Raw genomic sequence first — 21,941 nt, 5'->3', positions numbered from 1 at the left:
AGGGCTGGCATAGCCAAACCACAGCTCTGCCTCACTGGGCAATGTGAAGGGGACCCAGCACTGCTCCCACATCACCACCTTCAGCTGAGCTTCGCACAAGAGGTGTGAGAACCAAGCAGCAACACACAGATGGGGGGTTCTCCCCAAAGAGATTGTAACAGCCACACAGGAGACACTTCCTTGCTCTAAGAAATGGAGGCCCTGCCTAATTTGAGGCACAGAAAGAAGCAAAACCCTCTACAAAACACTGGTGGTGGCAGGATTGCTGTGTCCTGCTCAGCACTGTGCTCTTCAAGAAGCAAGTCCCAGCCCACACCAAGGGATTTGGGACCTGAGCCCCAGAAATACCCTCCAGAGCTTGGATTTCTCTCCCCATTTCTGCAAGTGAGGAATAGAGACAACAACCACAAACCAACCCCTAACTCCCACAACCTCCACACAGCACAGCTGTGCCAAAGATCACAGAGAAGACACTTCAAAGTGAGACAATGCTGGGGAAAGCAGGTTTTGAAGTTTAATGTGAATTCAAGTAGAGGCTTAAAAACCGTTTGGAAGTTGCACAGAGTTTCAAAGCACGGCTGACACCTTCACCCACACGTTTCAGCACACACAACTCGAGGTAACAGGTCCCTTGTGTGGGGACAGTGCTGGCTCCAGCCAGGCCAGGCCTCTCCTGGTGTTTGCTGCTTTACTTGTCATCTTCTGACATTCCAAGCACCACATACAGGAACTCATCCTGAAGCCAGGCTCTCTCCCTGCAGGAAATCCATCATATCCATGTCCACATTAACCCAGAGTTCTACCTCTAAGGGTTTATCTGTGACTTCACACAGCCACAGGCTTCCAGCTGGAGGGAGGAGAAGGGAAGAGGCAATCCGTGCTTCCCGACACAAGGGAACACCTTGGACAGGATCAGCTAATACTCTGGTTAACACCAAAAGACAACGGGAACTGCAAGGTTATTGCTCTACAAACAAGTGACTCGTTGTGACTGGAAGGAAACGGCACCAACACACTGCCAGAGCTGCCTGGCTGCACAGTGGGAGGTGAAGGAAGGAAGCAGTTTAAAGTCAGCTACCAACAGTGGAAGCTATGGAAAAAAGCAGCTTACTTGCATATTTAATTTGTCACTTAATTCTGTAATGCAAAAGCTTTCACCTGTGTCCTTGGATCCAGCCATCACAGACAGAGCTGTGCATCACCCAAACCCAGCTCAAGATCAAACTGGAATCATCACCTGAGCCAGCAAGTGCTGCTCTGTAGCCAAGCACCCGGCTCCAGGCCCACAGGGAAGAGCTGAACCTCAGGTACTGAAGGAAGCACATGCCACCATCACACACAGCCTTGGGATTGAGAGGAAAGCTGTGGTAGATCCATCCCGTTTGCCGAGCATCACCTCTGATGCTGCAGCTAAAGCCAAGGAAAGAGCTATCTGGATGCTGAGGGAAGTACAAGAATTAACTTGGTACTAATGGATCCAGTTATCAAGGAAGCAACAGTAGTGAAGGACAGTCCTATGTGGGTACAGACTTTCTGCATTACCAAATGCAAAAGCTTGGATCTACTGTGATCAGTGAAGTACATTCTTCTCATCCTCCCTTCTGGGAAACAAGATATATTACCATATACTATACTTAAATTTATAATTTAAATATATTGTGATATATATTTAGGATGGGGGTAGCTCTGTATGTACACGTACTTTATACATACACCCAGCACTTGGATAAACACAGTGAGACCGAAGACCCTGCTTGTATTGTGAGAGTGGAATCATCCTAATCTGCACTAGTGCAATCTGCAGTGGTCACATAAACAAAGAGTTTCAGTTTCTGTGACATCTGCATTGGGCTGGAAGAAGAAAACTCAACCCACTGCTAAAGACTAATCCTGCCACCTGCCAAAGCCTGCAGGCATTGCCCAAAATAGCTGGTACTAAACATTCCAGGTTTCCCTGAATAAACCAGACTGAGTTACAATGTGTCCAGGTAAGTACACACCACAAGATGTTGGGTTCTTTTCCTCAGATCAACCAGCTCTACTTCCCTCAACTCAGTCTAGAAGACAAGGTGACATTGAGCAATAAACATTTGGATAGATTGTTGCTTAGAATTCATTTGAAAACAGCCCCAAGCCCTCAGAACATGGGTGACACTAATGCCCTTTTGGCTTCAAAGTGCATTTAAAGACTGAGATGTAAACAAAATCACAGCGGGAGGACACGAAGGTTAAAAAGCTGCTAAGGGCTGCTAACTCCGGGTAATATGCTAGTTATTGTCACAGGGTGATTAAGAGGGTACGTGCAGAGGCTGCAAGCACTCTGCTCTCCTACTCCCCCAGTGCTGACAGGAGGTCGGAGATGCTGTCGACATAGTAATCGGGCACCAGGCTCTGCCTGGTCGGACAGTCGCTGTCCTGGTGGCCCCTCACTTCATCCAGCGTGCTGACCCCGGTCAGCGTGAGCAGGGTGGTGAGGCCGCAGGAGTTGCCCATGAGGATGTCTGTGTCAAGCCTATCTCCCACCATGATGGTACGAGCAGGGTCGATGTTGAACTCACTCGCCACACAATCGAACATGTACCGGTTGGGCTTCCCCACGATGAATGCCTCGCGCTGGGCTGCTGTTTCCACTGCTTTTACCAGGCAGCCCGTCCCTACAGAGAGAGCAGGAAACACCAGTTAGGGACTGCAGAGGAAACTCAGCACCCACACGAGCCAGCAGACCACCATACAGGGCTTGGAAACACACCACCATGGACGAGACAGGCAGGGAAAGCGCTCTGCCCCAATAGAAGTGGTGGACAAAGCCTGCCAAGAGGCAGGAATACCGTCTCACACCGCGATCAGGAAGGAGCCGCTACTCCCGAATAAAGGCTCTGCCAAGGATTCCCCCTCCTTCAGTGCGGAGCCCAGGCTCTGGGACACGGAGCCAGCCACACTGCTATACACCAAAGCCACCCCGCACCCCTCTCCCACCCCGCGCACCGGGTATGGCAGCACCGCCCTCGAGCGGGAGCCGGTTGTCCCGGTTGGTGCCGACGAGGAGGCAGTCGGTGCCGCCGCGCAGCAGGTACCGCAGCGCCTGGCACAGCTTGGCGTAGCTGAAGTGCTCATCGAAGCCCACGAGGACAGCGCGCACGGCAGGGTCCAGCGGAGCCTGGGCCCAGTCAGCGGGCGCCGGGCCGGGCAGGGCGGCGGGGCCGGGCCCGAGGTGCGGGATACCGACAGCCTCCAGCTCGGCAGCGAGCGCCGGGCTGCCCAGCACGTAGGCGGCGGCGCCGGGCGGCAGGGCCTGGCGCAGGTAGCGGGCGGCGCAGTAGGCCGAACCGAACACGTTCCGTGTCTCCGCGGGGGGGAAGCCCAACCGCCGGAGCTTCTCGGTGTAGGCCGCACGCGTCCGGCTGCTGTTGTTGGTCACGTAGCAGAGCCGCTTGCCGGCCGCCGCCAGCCGGCCCAGCGCCGCCGCCGCACCGCTCACCGCCGCCTCGCCCCTCCATAGGACCCCGTCGCAGTCGAACAGCAGCGTGTCGGTGGCGGCCAGCACGGCCCGGGCCGCCTCGGCCTCCAGCCGCCGGCACCGGCGAGGCCCTCCGCCGCCCGCCATGGCGGTCGCACCTCAGCCGCGAGGCCCCGCCCACACGGCGCCGCCGCTGCGCTCTCATTGGCTGCTTGCCCCCCTCCGCGCGATGCCATTGGTCAGGAGCGCGGTCACCTCAGGCCGCCCGTTAGGTAACCGGTGAGGCTCCCGGTCCGTGTGGGCACCGGGGGTCAGAGGTTACTCATGAGAAGGACACCGGGGGTCAGAGGTCACTCAGGAGAAGGGCACCGGACACGACAGGGGCGGGGCTCGGGGCTCACCGTCCCTTGCGCCCCGCCGGGCTCCCCCTTCTCCCCGCCCCCGGCACACGGCCCGTTGTTATGACGACACGGCCGTAAAGCCGCCATCTTGGCGGTGCGGCTCGTTGCGACATGGAGGCCGCGGTGGCAACGAGCGCGGGGCCGGCGGGGCTTACGGCAGAGCAGCGGCAGGCGGCGGCGGAGGCCGGCTCCGGAGCTGCCGTCACCCCCGCGGGCCCCGCCGCCTTCCTCAGCCTCCCGGCGCCCTTCAGCGAGGAAGGTACCGGCCAGGGGCGGGGGGGCCGCCGCCACAGGGCCCGGCCGGAGCGCAGGGGGGAAGCGGAGCCTGGGTGGGACGGAGGGGCCCGATCCGGAGGAACCGGGACCTCGGTGCTCGGCGCCAGGCGGAGCGGGCCCTGACCGTGCTGGTTCTGTCAGCAGGGGCCCGGGTGAGGGAATGGCCCCGTTCCGTGCCACAAACCGGCTCGGAAACACCCCGCGGTGCGGGAGCTCACCTCCACACGCAGCACAGGACGTTTGCATGGCAGCTTCCTAAGCCGTGCCTGAATTCTTCCTCTTAGATGAAGATGATGTGCACAAGTGCGGGCGCTGCCAGGCCGAGTTCACGTCCCTGGAGGAGTTCGTGCACCACAAGCTGCAGAAGGTCTGCCACAGAGCCCCCGAGGTTCTGCCTGCGGCACCGCCGGGCCTCGGCCAGGACGTGGAGAAGGTGACGGAAGCTTCTCCTCCAGCCGGGGCTGTTGGAGCCGAGGGAGCAGGAGGCAGTGGCTTTAAAGGTCATAAAACTCCTCTGCTAAAGTGTTGTCTGTCACAGCAGGTCGTTCCTTCTGTCGAGGAGTCCATAACTGTTGCTCATATAGTGGTTGAAGCATCTTCGATAGCGGAGGAAATCAGCAATGCCTCTGCTATAGTAGGTGAGCTTTTGGGTGCCTGGGTCTGTAGCTGGCTGGGTCAGGAGCTTGTTTTCCCCTCCAGTGTGCCCTGGAGTGTGAGCGGTGTGTGGTCGGGTACGTGTTGCCTCCGTGTTGCTGCGGGACTTGGGGCTGAGGATGCAGGACTCATCCCTCGGCCAGCAATATTGTCCCTGCAATAATACAAATTAGAGTTAAAACCCTGTTCCAGAAGTGGCCATTTTAATAGTTATGCTGCAACAGAATCATAGAATCAACCAGCTTGGACAGGACCTTTGAGCCCATCCAGTCCAACCATTCCCAGCACTGCTAAGGCCACCCCTAACCCATGGCACTGAGGCCTCATCTCCACAGTGTGTGAACACTTGCAGGGCCGGTGCCTGCAGCCCTGCCCTGGGCAGCCTGTTCCAATGCCTGAGCACCCTGTGGGGCAGGAATTGTTCCTCAGCTCCATCTAAACCTGCCCTGGTGCAGTTTGAGGCCGGTTCCTCTTGTCCCATCCCTTGTTCCTTGGGAGCAGAGCCCAGCCCCTCCTGGCTCCATCCTCCTGTCAGGCACTTGTAGGGAGCCATCAGGTCCCCCCTGAGCCTTCTCTTCTCCATCTGAACCCCCCACGTCCCTCAGCTGTTCCCTGTCACACTTGGGCTCCATGCTCCGTACCCCTTCTCTGGCCCTGCTCCAGCACCTAAAGTAAATAGCAAGAACTGTGCAATGCCCCATGTTCAGCTTTAAGTACCTGTTCCTCCTGCTATGTGAAATGCTGCAACAGTAAATTAACGTAGTTAGGTAAAGCTCTTCTGCAAAGGACATAACTGTCCTACCTTCTTCCCAGGTAGTGGGCACATCAAAGAAGTCATTGTTGCAGGAGATCATGTTTTTGAAAACCCAGATGGACACACCGATGGGGAAGTCCCAGAAGAGCCAGGCAACCCTGATGATCCGGAGCAGGATATCTCCACGGAACTGATCAAGGTTAAGCTGCTGGTTAACAAAGAAGGGAGATATGTATGTGAATTATGCCAGAAGACATTTAAAACAGTAAGTATCACCTGTGTGTTTGGGTTAGTGAGTTATTTAGGCTAGAAGTTCACTAAGATATCTAAAGACTCAGTAACATTGTGCTGTTCTAGTGCATGCGATACTTCCAAAAGGAAGGTCCTGCTTTCAGAAGGAGCACATACTTAACCTCTAAAATTCTTAACCTTAGCTCCAAGAAGCTGTGGCTGCCCCATCCCTGGCAGTGCTCAAGGCCAGGTTGGACACAGGGGCTTGGAGCAGCTGCTCCAGTGGAAGGGGTCCCTGCCCATGGCAGGGGTTGGAGCTGGATGGGCTTTGGGGTCCCTTCCAGCCCAACCCAGTCTGGGGTTCTGTGACTTGAAACATCTTTTAAAGTGAAATTCTTTCCCCAGGCCAGTATCCTCAAAGCTCACATGATCACTCACAGCAGCAGGAAGGACTATGAATGCAAACTCTGTGGCACTTCCTTTAGGACAAAAGGGTCTCTGATTCGACACCATCGGCGTCACACTGGTAAGAGCTCTGCAGAATAAGAGCTCCTCGATGCTGGGGTGTGCTCTGTGTGGGGGGAATTCACTGCTTTCCTGCTGCTGAGCTGAGCACGTTGAGCTCCACAGTGCTAGGCTGCTGGAAGGCAACATAAGGGATAAGCACAGGGCTGGCTGTAGGAAGCTGAAGGTGCTCTCCAAGCTGGCAGTGGTTACCTTAATACTCGTTTCGATCCCTGTCATTCCCAGATGAAAGACCTTACAAATGCAAGAAATGTGGGAAGAGCTTCCGGGAATCAGGAGCTTTGACTCGGCACCTGAAATCTCTTACACCCTGCACTGAAAAGATTCGCTTCAACATGAATAAAGAAATAGTGGTCAATAAGGAGGATCTGCCAACAGGTCAGTGCTGTTGCCAGCACCTGCCTCGTGTCTGGGAGAACTGAGCATATAAATGAAACCCACTTCTGTGATACTCAGTTTCTAATTTTATATAGGAAAAAGTAATTTATAGAGCTGAAGTATTAACCTGAAGCTCTGTAGCCAGGCAGTGACTGTGAAGAGTGTTTGATGCTCTGGAACAGACCTGGTTTTAGCAGGCACCTTGTGTTCTAAGGCACATTTTCTGCTGGGCACAGCAGGCTGGGGAGGGTGGCAGCACACCCATGACTCACTGTGCTGCTTTTCTTGCAGGATCCTCTAGTTCAAACCCAGACACTGTTTCCTCACTAGCAAGTGAGTCCATGGAGAGTTCACCCGTCATTCACCTGGTGACAGATGCAAAAGGCAACGTGCTTCACGAAGTCCATGTCCAAATGCAGGAGCTTCCTGTTGTCGATGCAAAATCCCTGGACCAAGATGTGAGTGCATTTTCTCTTAAAGGCCCTTCATGTGCTGTATGCAGGGAAGTATTTTGAAGCATTTCACCTCACAGAATTCTCATAGGTGCTAAAAATCTGTGTGATGGGAATAAATGGGTAATGAGCTGCTTTTTCATCCAAGCACATAAAGGTTCGGCTCTGCTAGAGTCCAGCTGAGCTTAGCAGCACAGCTGTAGCATGCAGGAGAATGCGTAGGATTCACCATCATGCACTGAACAATCCAGAAGGGGAAAGGGTGTTTTTGGTGATCATTCCGTGCTGCAAGACACTGTGATAGCAGCAAAGGCTTATCGTTCCTCAGACTATGTCTTCAGAGTACACATTCGCCTCTTCTTCCTCCCCAGTCCAAGATCATTCCCTTGTTGACTTTCCAACCCTGTATTACAGGGTTGAAAGAAAGAATAGCTCTAAAGAGAGGGCTGAGGGTGTATTTGCTGTACCCATTACCAGACTGTTCCTCCCTTCAGCAGTCACATCCCGAGGAGCTGCCATGTGAGGGGGAAGCGACAAGTGAGAACCTGCTGAGGGAGGCCATGAGGAACTCTGGTATCGTGATAGAGCGAGTCGCTGTGGAGGAGATGCAGAAGCCAGAGACAGAGCCTGCTGTGGCTGCTGCAGAAGGACTGCAGAATGAAGTGGTGGAAGCAGAAGAGGAGCCGTGTGGGGAGCAGTGTGTTGCAGTAGAACAAGCAGAGGCTGTATGTATTCTGTAAATAGGTTCCTTGTGTAATGTTCCTTGCCTGGACTTGGTTGTGCACAGCACTGTTAGCATGTTACCCTCTCTGCATCAATCCCTTGCCCTGGGAGTTGTGTCAGATTGTATAGTTAAACATATTTCACATGTGCTTTAAGTGTGGTGGGAGGACACAGAGGTGCTCTCTCTCTCCTGTTAACAATATGGGTTTCTTTCTGGTCAAAGCTGGAGTATTTAACTGCAATACTTACTATCCACACCACTACAAATATACTTACGTTGTACCATTTTCTTTCCAATAGACAGAAGCAGAAAGAACAAACGGGTACAAAAGTTACGTTTGCCCTCACTGTAACGAAGCCTTCAGTGAAGCTACTTCCCTTGAAACACACATCAAAGGTCATTTAGGTAAAGTGCTACTGCTTATGCCTAAAGTGTCTAAAATGTGAGGTGTCTCACACAGCACAGCTTGCTTTGTTTCAACTCCCTTGCCTTTACATGGCTTTAGCCATGGAAAATCAACTGATTACAATCAAACAATTAGTGACACACTAATATGAAAAGGTTGACTTTGGATGAGCTCTAGAATAAAGGGTAAAAGAAATACCTAACAAAACACTCCCAACTTTCACACTTCGGGGCTGCACTGCATCCTTGCAAGTGGAATTTGATGAAGAGGCCAGGAAAGGGTTGGTGAGGAAGAACAGGTTGATAGGCTGGACCTGCTGCTTGAAAGGCACCAAAGACCAGGAGAGCAACACTGGAGCAGAATTCACTTCTGAACAAGACAAAGACCTTACACACAGTTAATATGATTTCCCTCATTCTCCTGGGTCATGTTTTCAGCAAGGATCCTGTTACAACATGTAGGAGACACTTGCTCCTGTGGGTTGTCCTGTACCAACCACGTGTCCTCTCTTCCTCTCTAGATTACAAGCCTTTTAAGTGTGAGGAATGTGGCAAAGAGTTCACCAAGGGATACCTGCTAAAGAAGCACCAGGAGGTGCACGTGAACGAGCGGCGTTTCCGCTGTGGAGAGTGTGGGAAGCTCTACAAGACCATTGCACATGTGAAGGGGCATCGACGAGTGCACTCTGATGAGCGGCCCTATTCCTGCCCCAAGTGTGGCAAGCGGTACAAGACAAAGGTGAACTCCCTCACCACAACCTGCCCTCCAGGTTTCCCTTTCCAGAGCCAGGGCTTGGGAGAAGTTAGGAGGCTTTGCTGCTGAAAAACAGAGGCCACTTACCTCTTAAAGAGCTGCAGCTCCGGAAGGAGGCTTCTTAGTAAGGAAAGAGATGACTAGTCATAGAATCATAGAATGGTTTGGGTTGGAAGGGAACTTAAAGATCATCCAGTTCCAATGCTCTGCCATGGGCAGGGACAACTTCCAGTTAAGATCTTAATGAAACCTTCACAATTGAGAAGAAACTGTCTGGAAAACGATGTAATAATTGTAAAACCTGGTTTTTATCATGTTGTACATGAGAAGAAGTCCTCAAGGATGTTAACTTTGACTCAGGAAGCTAAAATACTGCTTGCTCCAGTTCACAGTTCCCTTTAGCTCCCTTCTCCTGCTCCTCTCTTTGGTACAGAATGCCCAGCAAGTCCATTTCCGCACGCACCTGGAGGACAAGCCCTATGTGTGCCAGTTCTGCAGCCGTGGCTTCAGGGAGAAGGGCTCACTGGTGCGCCACATCCGCCACCACACCGGAGAGAAGCCCTTCAAGTGCTACAGGTGTGGGCGAGGCTTTGCAGAGCACGGCACCCTCAACAGGCACCTCAAAACCAAAGGTGAGCTGGCAGAGTTTGGCTGTGATGGGTGGGAGTGTGGGGTGGTCTCAGGCTGGGTTTGGATGAGCTGCTCTTTGGCTGAGCAGTGATGGTTTCTTGGAGTGGAGCTAATGACTGGCGTCCAGGGCTATTTATCTGCATCCCAGTTGCATCAGGAGATGTATTATGGGGGGTTTTAATGTATATTAATGAATATTTCTATTGTGATTTTTCTGACCAAAAGCCAGCTGAACAAACAGCCATAAATCAGTTCTAATATAAAATCTAGATCATCTAGATAAAGATAAGCAAAACAGGACTTGCATCCAGACTCTTAACTGCAGCAGTGCTGTGGGTTCTCTGCTCCAGCCTCTAGCCTAAGTGGTCTCTGCAGTGTCACCACTGTCCTAAGTAGGGAAGACAGAGCTTTCACCCTACTGGAGCCTACCCCAAACTGTGAAGGGGCTCTGGTCCAAGGCTATACACAAAGAGGGAGAAAATGAACATTGCCACAAAGTAGTGTCAGAGAGAGCTCCATTCCTGTGTTGGGGAAGAGGTGAACTGTAAGAACACAAAGTGTGGATGGTCTGTGAGGAAAATGTCCTGAGTTCTCACAGATAATCTTGTTTGATCAGGTAAGTTGCACTGGACCTGCTGCTCCTTTAGCTCCTAAGCATGGATTTTCCAGCTTTGTCAGGTAGTGATGATGAGGAGTTTAGATTGCAAAGAACAATACAAGTTCACTGGAAGGAAAAAAACAGTTCCCTGGTAGATAGAGAAATGCCTAAGAAGAAAAGATACTCTGTTCTTCACACACAGCTTTTGAGATCCAGTATGGATTTACATCTGAACTGAGCTGTGTGTCTTTTGGCACTGTACTGGACAATGGCTCTGCTCCAGTCTTAGTTCTCTTGGCTGTCACTTCGCTGATCTCAGTAGGATGAGAGCCTGGTAGCTCACACTTGTCAGTGGTATTCTGTTACAGGTCCTCGTCTGTGCCGTGTAGTGTTTTCCATGAGGACCTAGAAATGACCATCTCCTGTATCTGAGATAGTTATGAAAAATGATGTTCTTGTGGCATTTTTGGAATACCATTCAGGTGGCTGCCTCCTGGGTTTGAAAGAGGTGGAGGAAGTGATGGTGTCTGAGGAAAGCCAGTCTGCTGACAACTTGGCTGCCACGGTCATCTCCGAAGATCCTCACACGGTGCTGGTGGAGTTCTCTTCAGTGGTGGCAGACACTCAGGAGTACATCATTGAGGTGAGAAGAGGGCAGTGCCTTTGCCTGCTGACCTCAGCACAGTGTTTTGTCACTAAAACTGCAGTTGTGCATGATGTTCCTCACCTAGGCTCTTGGGAGGAGGTAAAACAGGATCTAGCCAATGCATGACCCTAGGAATAAGTAGGATTAAAGAATCTTGTTCAAAAAGAGAGCACCTGGAGCCTACTTCACCCCCTTCCCAAAGCCTTCCTGTACTGTACGCAGGAAAATGAGAATGCAGGAAGACATCAGAAAGCTGAGACTGAGAACTGACCATACCACATTTTATGTCCTCCCTGACTTGCTTCAGCTTTCCCTCAACTTTTACCTTCTATTTTCTCCCATTTCTATTTAACTTGAAATAATTTAGCAGAGAAATAATCTCAGGTTTTAACTGGCTGTGGCTGCCCAAAGCAATGAATTCTGCATTTTGCTCTCTCCCCCCTTGTGACAAAGAGCCAGTACTCATCAGTGCAGAATAACACAGTTCATTTACCGAGTCCCTTTAGTGCTGCCACAGTTCTCCTCCAATAGAGGAACCTGCCAGTTGGCCAAGTCCTGCTGAGAGAGGATGTCCTCTTCTGGTTATCTGTGAGCACTGGGAGTTACTTTTAAGTAGCTCTTGACAATGGGATTTGGAGGTAATGTCAAGGCTGGCTTTAGAGGAGCTACTGAAGCAGGAGGGGAGCAGACTCTTGTAAAAGATCTTAATATCTTATATCTTAGTAATAAACGTGGTTTTAATAATAATCTAAAAAGAGAATCCTCATATTTTGTCTTTCAAGACTGCTACTGAAGACATGGAGACCAATGAAGCTACTGAAATCATAGAGGGAACAAGACACGAGGTAAAGCAGCCACATGAAGGATTATTATGGGGACTTGCTGTAGATGAGATGAATTGCTTTTGGTGTCCTGAAAGTCATGCTGGCTAAACCCAACTTCAGATAATCAACTGACTGATCCCTGTAGGTTTGCACAGCTGCCTGTACTGGTCATACTGCATTTGACTGGGTTAGTGCTGGTAACCCTAGGTCCTTGAACCACATTCCAGAATGCTGGCACAGTCAGAGGCTGGTTGGGCTCCTGGCTTGGATTCTGTCAGTTCAGAGGTCCTGGAACACATGGCTTGTATTTTGGCTATAAATAGTTTGACATCCGATGGGTACTGGAGAGGGACTCTTCATCAGAGACTGTAGTGATAGGACAAGAGGTGAAGGGTTCAAACTGGAACAGGGAAAGTTCAGGTTGGATACAAGGAGGAAGTTCTTCCCTGTGAGGGTGGTGAAGCACTGGAACAGGCTGCCCAGAGAGGTGGTAAATGCTCCATCCCTGGCAGTGTGAAATTCATGCTGTTGCACTGCCCTGCTTGTGGTGATGAGAACTGTCCATACTTCTAAGAGAGAGCACCACACTGAGACATAACGAGTCCTCTTTTCTCTTCCTGTAGGTTGACAGCCACATTATGAAGGTCGTGCAGCAAATAGTTAATCAAGCAAACTCTGGTCACCAGATCATTGTGCAGAACGTCACCGTGGCTGAGAACTCTGAAGTAACCACTGATGCTGCAGACACCATCACCATTGCCACCCCCGAGAGCCTCACGGAGCAGGTGGCCATGACACTGGCTTCTGCCATCGGAGAGGGAGCAGTGCTGACCACAGAGGGTGGCATCGAGACGGAAGAGGCGACGGTGACCATGGTGGCATCTGAGGACATTGAAATCATGGAACACGCAGGAGAGTACGTGATTGCCTCGCAGGAGGCAGAGGTAGAAGTCCAGACTCTCATTGTGTGATGAGCAGCATGCACCCAGTGACAGATGCTAATGTAGAACTTCCTGGGTTTCTCAGTTTGGGAGTTTGAGCAGCCTTACCTTTGCCAAGGGAGGGAATGCTTCCATAGGAAAGTGACTTAACATGAAGGTACAGCACTGAGATGTTTCCTGTTTGAAATGGAAGTACTGATAGTTAAAATCCTCTGCATGGTTGTACTGGGGAAGTGACCGATGCACCAGAGTTGACAGTCTCAGTAGTTTGTACAGCTGCCTCAAATAAAGGAAGGTTCCTTGTAAAGCCTTGATCTCTGACCACAGGACAGTGGTGTTCTGGTGTTCAAAAGCATTCAGCAAGTGAAACAAAGATGTAGGGGTCTCATAAGAGACTACTTAACATATGCATTTAAAGGAAACCAAACCTAAGGAGTTCTGGTGTGTGTTCACCACCACTCAGACTTTCATGCCTTTAACCTCACTCCTTTATGCCTGCTAAGGCATGGTACTGCAGTATCTTCATTTTATATCCCGGACAAGTAGCCTTATGTACTGGTCTATGAAAGAATGCATCATTGTACCCTTGCAGTGCCAGACAGGCTGCCCTGAGAGGAGCCTGGTGGCGTGTAAAGCCATATTGTATATGATAGTTTCATTTTTTTAAAGCATATCTGGGTTTTTATTTGCATATTGTACAGCTCCAGCATGTAAATAAACACCTTTGTAAAAATAAAGCTATTTAAAATTCTTACTAGACTTGGCCAATTTCTGCTCTGTTGTCACCCAAACAGAAGGATGTCTGGAAAGAGAACAGGGTCACTTGACATTGTGCCTAAGAAACCCTCATCATGAGGAGAGTCAAATGCTTTTTCCCCAAACAAGCCTCCAAAAGCTGCCAGTACATGTGTGCTTTGGAGCCTTTCACATGATCCCCAGGTAGAGGGATGGCAGAGGCCACTTGCACAGCTCGAAGGTAACTTTTCTGCTATTAAGGCCAAGGGTTTTCTGAGGGACAGCCATGAAGTGTCTTCCAGTGTTCACCTGCACAATCCTGGTACAGACTGGTTTCTGTTGGAAGAGACCTTAGAGCTCATCCAGTTCCAACCCCTGCCACAGGCAGGGACCTCTTTCACTAGAGTAGGGTGCTCCAAGCCCCTCTGTCCAACCTGGCCTTGAGCACTGCCAGGGATGGGGCAGCCACAGCTTCTCTGGGCACCCTGTGCCAGCGCCTCACCAAGCACCTCACTTGTAATAGTTTCCAGTCTAAATTCAAGGTGCTGCATCCTAACCCAGATCTGCAGTAGAACATGGGTTCTGCAAGTTCAGGTTCTGCCAGTAATCATAAAGTCTTTCAGTTAAATCTATGCAACCTGTTCTCCATATTGCTAACAGAAATGGGTTAATCATTTGCCAAGCAAAGATACTCACACAAAGATGAAGCTTCCTGATAGTTCACAGCAGCTCTTTTGTTAGCTCTTCCCTTGTAAGTGTGCACAGGGAGAAAGATTCACTCCAGTAAGATGGACCCAACTTGTCTCTCCGAACCAGCCAATTCACTATCGCTTGCTCCAACAAGGAAACAAGAGGATCAAGCTTAACCTCAGAGATCTCACCCAGGGAAGTATCTTACATAGTGCTCTGCTGAGGCACTGTTAACCAGAGCACTGCAGTCAGCTCTGTTACTGTCTTCCTGCAGGGCAAAAGAAAAAGTGAATGATTGACAAAGCAGCGCCACTTCCACATCTGTGACACTGCAGGAATATAGCAGTGTCTCCTGCAGGAAGGAAGACCTACTTAGGATGGACTAAAGCAACAGAGGAACTCAGTTATACAGTAGTATATATTATGCAGCATACAAAACGAACCATAAAACCCCCAGTTTCTTATCTATGTGTTCGTTAGCTGGTCCTAATCCTAATGCTTTTGCATTGTGATTGTGTCTGAAAAGACTTACAGGCTGCTGCCACCGGTACAATGTCTGTCACAGGCAGACTGGTCAGCTTTATGCAAACACAGTTTCCAATCACTTCATTGAGATACAGTCACCTTTTTACAAAAGCTGCTTGGGCATCAGAGCCCACTGCTGGAATAAAGTCTTACAAAAGCTTAAAAACACACATACAGACACTGGTATCTTCATGTTTTCTTCTTGCTTTCCAGCACTGCAGGAGGCTTAAAGATTTCCATCAAATTCCTCCAGACTCCTTTAGAATAAATGTTCCTGTAGACAGCTTGTCTGTCACGAGGCTGCAGTGTTGGATGGTGGCAACACCTGTGTCTTCTGGATTTATACCATTCATTGGAAGTTTGGTTGGTTAAGGCCAGATAGAGATTGAAACAGGAGTATGCACCCAGAACCAGGGTGAGGAGAATGACAAAGCCAAGCATGAAGACAATCCTAGGGAAAGTCAAGAAAAGGTGCTGCAAAGAAAGAACAACTCAGTTACAAAGATGGGGCATTAAATCACATGGAAGGATGTGAGTGCTCAGCATGCAGCTGCAGAGCACAAATGGAACTGTGGAGCCCTAGGAAGGAGGTCACAGCCCTCTGTCAGCTCTGTGACTGAATCCTTGAGTAGAGCATGCAGATTCCCAAAGCCTGACTAATATGTGGGAGTATTTTCTCCATCCATCTATCTCAGAATGTTGTATTTCATAGCGGAGTTCTGCTTGTTGGGTTTCTTAATTAAGAAAATCATTAATGCAGATCATCTGAAAACAAACTGCCAAATGAAGGGGCCACAATCTGGTGCAATTTCAGGTTTTGCTGACACGATGCAGTTTAAGCAGCTTTTTCCTGAGTTAAATTCCAGTGCTGGGGAGTGGGAATGGTACAGCTCTAACATGAGCAAATGCTCCCTCGCCAAGATCCCTTTATAACAGTCCAAGGCTGAAACATCTGCTGTTTAGGATGAGGAAAAGAGAAAGCATTTGCTATTTATCACGTCACTGCCATACTACAGAAAGGGGTGAGGGGACTGAAAAGCAAATGGCTCAAGTGCTAGAGAAGCTCAAAGTCACCCTTTGTTTGAGAAAACATTAAACAATCTAAATTCCAGGGCAAGAGAGTCCTGCTTGAACATCTCCATGAAGATATCTCAAGGATTTTCAACTGTTTCCTAAGCATTCCTGCAGTAGATGGTCACTGGAATGTGAAATCACTCCCTGTGAACCAGACCTGCTGAGTGAAAGCAGCCTGGAGACAGAAATGTAAAGAATGGGAGACTGGAATGAAAGCCTGTGAGAAAAACCCTGTACTTTTAAAGCATTCTGCAATGGCAGTTTTCTACACTGCCTTAGCTGTGTGAAGGTGGTAAACCCCTGCATCTGTCCACATCTGCCTGTGAGGAGGATTAACAAGATTCCTGAGAGTAAAGACTGAGCTAAACCTCTGTATATAAACTAATAACCCACACAGCATAAACTCACCTGGATGACGAAGAGAATGTCAACAGCATGCTCCTGTCCTTGGTCATCAATGTAACTCCCATGCATCATGCCTGAGAGCAGCACCACTTGGATAAGGAACGCTGCTGAGATGACTGCAGTGGTTGCTGCCATGGCAGTCAGTGTGAAGAGGTAAAGGAAGAAGTACTTGGCATTGGAGGCACCAATGCAGTTGTTGACCCACACACAGTGGTGATCAAACCGATGCACACACACACTGCAGAAACCTGGGGAGAAGGGAGCCACAGGACAGGTCAGTTGCTCAGGGTTTAAGTGATCAATTTGAATTTTACACAGCTAACAAGAGTTTTTCATCTGACAAAATCCAAGAATTATGATCATGATTTTAAGCAAACACAGTAACCCCAATACTAAACCCAAAGCTGTGTTATCCATTTCCTCTTTTATTCCCTAAGACTGCAGCTCACAGACTGTTTTCTTTGACAGTACTGCCCAGCAAAGCACAGGAAAGGTAGAGTCTGCAGCTCTGGAGAACTGATCTGGGGAGGTACCACTGTTTTGCTTAGCAAGGAAGTTAAGATGCTTACTGCAGTGTTTTGACCTGGCTGGCTTCTCCAAGTCACACGTAGGACACACGATGCCCTTCTGAAACAACACACCATCATATGCGTAAATCTTAACCAAAGATGCATGATTTGATTTAGTTATTATACCTGTGAAAGAAACGAGAGAGACAGTTAGTAATGGTGTTTGTAGCCTTTTTTAGGTTCCATTTTCAAATGGCTACAGCTCCCAGTCAGCAAGAGCTTACCAGGATTGGCTCGGGAGCAGAGGATAAAGCAGCCCACGTTCCCAGCCAGCAGCAGGTAGGGCAGGAGGAGGATGAGGAGGTGAAACTGCAGTTCCCAGCAGTACACAAACACTTCCCATGTGTATTCCACATACACTGCAGCTTGCAAGACTACGTGCAGGACAACAAACAAACAGCTTCTGTAACAGCAAGGGGACAGTCTGTTCACTACATAGCATCCTGCTTAACAGGTACCCTCAGAGGTGACCAGCAAAGACTTTTCAAAACACAGAGACACCTTTCAGGTTTTCAGGCCAGCATGGGTTGCATATTAAGTGTTTTCTCCTTCCAATGCCTTCTTTCTCTTCTTCCCACATACACTCCTTACAATACACCAGCTAAATTCACTTCCACTACTGGCATCTCCTTTGGCTTTCTTTTCCCATCAGTAAAATACAAAGTCTCGTAATCACTTGCTGCTGACAAAACATGCCACAGCAATAGGGCACAAAGCATTCTGCCAGAAGACGTTTGCTATGTGCTGCTCTGCAAGCAAAGAAAACCCCAGTGAAAGCTGAGCTTAAAACCCCTGTAATAACCTAAGAAGCTGTTAGGAGACAAGCATGGCAGGAGTTTGCAAGGGCCAGCACTGGTGCCAGGCTGCAGCTTCTGTGAGGCACATTGCACCACCACTCAGCACACAGGTTTGTTTGGGATGCATCTCACTGAGAACAACTTCCAGCAGCCTAGCAAAGAGATGCCAAGATAAGCCACACATTAGGAAAGCAATGCTCACTTACTACAGTTCTCTGCATTACACATCAGTTTGCTGGGCTTGTATTATGAGTTTTAAATAACTTGTCATGTGTACTTTACTACAGGGGAAGTCTGCTGCAGACAAGCTCTCCTCTGCTGCTCTCTCCTCCATCATTTCACGTGCAATCCAGAAAGATCCTGTGAAGTCTCTCAGCTGCAGGGCTACAAGAAGATGCTCCCAACCTTGGCAGCTGTGAAGCTTCCTCTTGAGCCACCCAGACACCCAAACTGCTGGACTGAGAGTAATGGGATTGTAGGGAGAGGACAAGGGTGGCCAGATCTGTCTGGAGGCTGCTGTACTCCACCAGTGTCACCAACATCTGTTACACTGGAAGCCACTGAGCCACAGCATCTTTATCTGTCAAATACTTCAGGGTACCATCTTCTAAACAATAAGCAAGGAACAAACAGCCTACAGTGTGGCAAACCTTAAAGGGAATCTGTAATCCTTGACAAGCACCCTTGACAAAGAGAGAGTATCTAAGGGTAACACTGAAAGCTCTGTTGGGGGTAGGAGGTCACAGCAGGAACCAGAAATACAGTAACAAATAATGTCAAAAACATTAAGAAGTGCAATACCTTGTGTGGAAGAGCCTGTGAAACACCCTCTGTGCCACCCTCTGGAGCTGTGCAGGGATCACAAATGACAGTGCCTGAAGCAAATGAAAATGCTGTTGTTACCTGAATTGCACAATGTTTCTGCCTGTGGAAAGGTCAAACAGAAACACAAGTCACCTATTCCCTCAGTTATGGATCTGTATCAGTGGGGAGGGAGCTCAATTTCAAGGGTATGTGAACTCCTAAGAATACAGCAGGAATGTTGCAGGGGTTTTCACCATGGGAGTGAAGTTCTGCGTTCTTGGGAGCCCAACAGGCACAAATGTATCTGGGTTAATGTGTGAAAGTTGTAAGGAGCTTATAGTGGGTTATAGGCTGGTAACTGGTTAAGCAGGGGATAGAAGTGAGCAATTCCCAATCTACAATATGCTTCATCAGGACATCTGACAGATGCCAGAACAGATAAGCAAAGGGACAAAGCCAGATGCCCTCCAGAAGGGGAAAAAACCCCCACAACCCAATCAAAACAGAACCAACTCCCCCAACCCCCAAAATCTACAGTTCTTCAACTACAGCTATGACCTAGCCATGTCTAACTGCTGCTTCAAACCAGCCAGCCATGATGAAGAAGGAAAGTGTCTGTGTTCATTCAGTGAGCTCCCCAGCAGCAGTCTGTGACTGCCGAGCTGTCTGACTCTGCTCTTCAGAGGGTGATAGATCTCTATAGCAACACACTGCTCCATCAGCGGTGCAGGAATTGGAGCAGCTGAGCCTATTTCTAGCTGACATGGAAAGAAAATATGCAGTGAGAGCTTCTTGTCTCAGATGTGTAAGACCAGAAGGCAAAAAGCATATGTAAGAGTTGAGAAGATGCTAAATATTTTTCTTTTAAGTAGTATGCCTCTAGCAGCAGTTCAAGTGACAAGTCTTGCTTCAAAGATGAGATGTGTTCTGCACTAGGAAACACAGAACTAGACAGGAAAGCAGCCTGCATCAAATATTAACTGTGTGTCAGTACGGTGTAACATTGCATTCAATACCCATCATCCCCCCACCTACAGCACAGCAATCCCCTGTGTTTCAGCCACTGCTTACACCAGAGCAAGAGGCTCTTACAAACACCATTTGTGCCTGCAGGGATGATGGAAGTAGGAGAAAGTGAGAAGAGTTGCACCATGAATATAACCACCTCACACAACTGAACCAGTGGCAGCAAGGAAAGCAGCCCAGGGGTGGAAGCTGACTTGCTCAGAGCTGTGCTCTGTGAGTTAATGCCTTCATCTCCCTCACAATGAGTATCTGAAAGTACAGTCAAACAACTTCAATTTCCAGGCTTGTACCCTTCATCAGTTATAGTCAGATACCAATTTAAACTACAGTGTCCAGAGAAGCTGCTCAGGATTACCTTTATGTATTCCATGAGAATAAGCATTGATTCCATTTCTCTAGCCAGTGACTTTACATCTCAGCAGTATTTGAATTGCTGACTGTTACATGTTTCATAGAAGCAGCTATTAATAACTCTCTGCACAGTGATCTATGTGTCTATAAAGCAATATAAAGCCAGGTTGGACGGGGCTTGGAGCAGCTGCTCTAGTGGAAGGTGTCCCTGCCCATGGAGGGAGCTGGAACTGGATGAGCTTTAAGGTCCCTTCAACACAAACCAGTCTGGGAGTCTATGATAAAAAGTATAATACCAGTAATAAAATCAAAGTCTGTTTAGACTAATGTGAACAGCATTAAATATTATTTATAATTTAAGTAATTCTCTTATCCTTTCCCTGCCAAGAATATCACCTTTTCCTCTCCCCTCTTCATTCAGACACAGTCCAACAGACAGAAAAATAAGCTTGTGCCTTATCAATTCATTCCCTGCTTTTGCAATAAAATGCCAATTCTTAATCCTCTTTTAAAGCTCTTCATTCCTCCCCCTTTCTTAGGCACAGCAGCCTGCAGCATTATTACAGGCTCACATTCCCCTAAAACATTTGCCACCAGTTGTAATTCTCTCCCTATTTTAATCCTCAAACCTCCTCCCACCTTCTTCCTCTTAATGACAGCAGCAAGTACCATGAAACTGCAAACACACGGGACCTCATTGTTATTTCACGTCTCAAAGCTGGCGTGTTACAGTGCCACTGAACACCACACTTTGAGCATCACAAGTCCCATCCGTGCCACCACCCTCAGCACTGCAGCCAGACTGGCACATGCAGGAACCATGAGACACAAATGGGCTTTTCCTACCTGCTTGGGCTGGGTTTCAGGAGCTGGAAGGAAGCATGGCTCTATTTCCAACCCCAGTTACTTGAGAGCAGTTGTCAAAATAAGATGAAATGTGAGACACATCACATTGTGTGTATGAGGGTGCTGAGGCGCTGGCACAGGGTGCCCAGAGAAGCTGTGGCTGCCCCATCCCTGGCAGTGCTCAAGGCCAGGTTGGACACAGGGGCTTGGAACAGCTGCTCCAGTGGAAGGTGTCCCTGCCCATGGAACGGAATGAGCTTTAAGGTCCCTTCCAACCCAAACCATCCCACGATTCTATCATCCCTCTGACCATATACAGGTGGGTTTACAGGGGAGAGATGCAGCAGCTGCACTGGCTTTAGCCCAATGAACCTGCATTGGGAGACGACCATGGCTCCGAGAGCTGTGTTCTTTACCTGGCTCCCAGCAGTGAGGAAGCTGTCCCCCCTCCCCGCGCAGAGGCACAGCAGAGCCATGGCACTAAGCACAACACCCGAGTAGATGAGGAACAGGGCCAGGAAGTCCATTCCGCTCCCTGCAACACAACACAGGCCCCGTGTCAGCGCCAATGGCTGCCGGTGCTCGGGGCAGCGCCAGGCCCAGCCCTTCCTCACCGGGGAGCCGCGCACTTCCAGGCCCCACAACAAGGCCTGCGGGGACAGGGGCCCGAGGTGCCCGGGGGGGCTCGGTCGGGGCCTGCGGGGTGTCCGGTCTCCAGCCCCGGGGGTATCCGGTCGCGACCACACCAGCCTGAGGCGCTCCCTCAGCCCTCACCGGCGGTTGTCCCCCCGCCCGGCAGGGGGCGCTCTTAGCACCACCCCTCCCACCGAGGCCGGCTAATCGATCGCCGAACTCGCTGCCCCCTCCGGTCGCTCGGGGATCTACAGCGGCGGCAGCGCCTGGCCGGTACCGGTACCGGGGTCAGGCCCCACCGTTCCGGGGGCCTGGGCTGCAGGGACGGGGCTGCCTCTGTGCTGCCTGCGGGGCGGCAGAAGGCACCGACCGCCTGCCGGAGGAGCTGAGCCCCGGGGCAGCGCCACGTGTGCGGCCGAAGCGAAGGGTAACGCGGTAGCAATAAACGTTAAATGACGGTCGTAAACCCCATGTCCGTTCGGAGTGTTCCGGGCAGCCCGTTACCGTGCGGGCTGAGAGCGGACCCGCTGTTCCTTACCGTTTCCAGGGGGTGTCTGTGGCACCGCAGCCCGCATGGCGATTCCTGGTGTGACTGCATAGGGATGTGCAGGAAGGTGTTGATCGGAGCCCTTTGGTTTTCCAGTTGAGCTCCAGCATCAGATCCTGTTTAAACAGAGCCTCCCCTCTGCCCATCACCTCCCATGCACTGCAGGGCAGGAGCACCGGGTGCAGGGGACGGTGCCCCGGTACCCGCAGGCGCTCACGGGGACCAGGAGGGGCAGCCGTGCCCGGGGGCTGTCAACTGAAACCGCCGGTGCCCTCCGAGCCGATTGGGT

General features: G+C 50.1%; 3 protein-coding genes across 5 annotated transcripts; 1 reads left to right on the top strand and 2 right to left on the bottom strand.

Annotated features, from left to right (window-relative positions):
* Nucleotides 1–491: 491 nt before the first annotated feature.
* PGP (phosphoglycolate phosphatase) lies at nt 492–3,630 on the bottom strand. The gene is made up of 2 exons (XM_034065204.1): nt 2,986–3,630; nt 492–2,654 (listed from the first exon to the last, which is right to left on the bottom strand). The coding sequence occupies exons 1-2, from the start codon at nt 3,602–3,604 to the stop codon at nt 2,329–2,331; spliced, it is 945 nt and encodes a 314-aa protein (XP_033921095.1). The 5' UTR covers nt 3,605–3,630; the 3' UTR covers nt 492–2,328.
* Nucleotides 3,631–3,764: 134 nt separating this feature from the next.
* E4F1 (E4F transcription factor 1) lies at nt 3,765–13,404 on the top strand. Of its 3 annotated transcripts, none has more exons than XM_034065203.1 (14): nt 3,765–4,117; nt 4,419–4,567; nt 4,673–4,772; nt 5,602–5,807; nt 6,179–6,299; nt 6,524–6,676; nt 6,968–7,134; nt 7,626–7,853; nt 8,152–8,257; nt 8,779–8,996; nt 9,445–9,643; nt 10,722–10,882; nt 11,668–11,730; nt 12,333–13,404. In XM_034065203.1, the coding sequence occupies exons 1-14, from the start codon at nt 3,970–3,972 to the stop codon at nt 12,678–12,680; spliced, it is 2,367 nt and encodes a 788-aa protein (XP_033921094.1). In that variant the 5' UTR covers nt 3,765–3,969; the 3' UTR covers nt 12,681–13,404. The 3 variants fall into 3 exon arrangements, with proteins under 3 accessions (XP_033921094.1, XP_033921093.1, XP_033921092.1); XM_034065202.1 differs by having other exon boundaries at nt 3,766–4,117; nt 4,676–4,772; nt 7,623–7,853; XM_034065201.1 differs by having other exon boundaries at nt 3,766–4,117; nt 7,623–7,853.
* Nucleotides 13,405–14,475: 1,071 nt separating this feature from the next.
* On the bottom strand, nt 14,476–21,202 carry ZDHHC4 (zinc finger DHHC-type palmitoyltransferase 4). The gene is made up of 7 exons (XM_034065205.1): nt 21,087–21,202; nt 20,889–21,007; nt 18,247–18,320; nt 16,873–17,051; nt 16,649–16,774; nt 16,083–16,327; nt 14,476–15,074 (listed from the first exon to the last, which is right to left on the bottom strand). The coding sequence occupies exons 2-7, from the start codon at nt 20,997–20,999 to the stop codon at nt 14,790–14,792; spliced, it is 1,020 nt and encodes a 339-aa protein (XP_033921096.1). The 5' UTR covers nt 21,000–21,007; nt 21,087–21,202; the 3' UTR covers nt 14,476–14,789.
* Between the last annotated feature and the right edge of the window lie 739 nt (nt 21,203–21,941).

The sequence above is a fragment of the Melopsittacus undulatus genome, chromosome 8 (assembly GCF_012275295.1).
Source record: "Melopsittacus undulatus isolate bMelUnd1 chromosome 8, bMelUnd1.mat.Z, whole genome shotgun sequence".
Classification (NCBI taxonomy): Eukaryota; Metazoa; Chordata; class Aves; order Psittaciformes; family Psittaculidae; genus Melopsittacus; species Melopsittacus undulatus.
The sequence above is the reverse complement of the archived record's forward strand: the minus strand, read 5'-3'. Positions and strand labels throughout refer to the sequence as shown.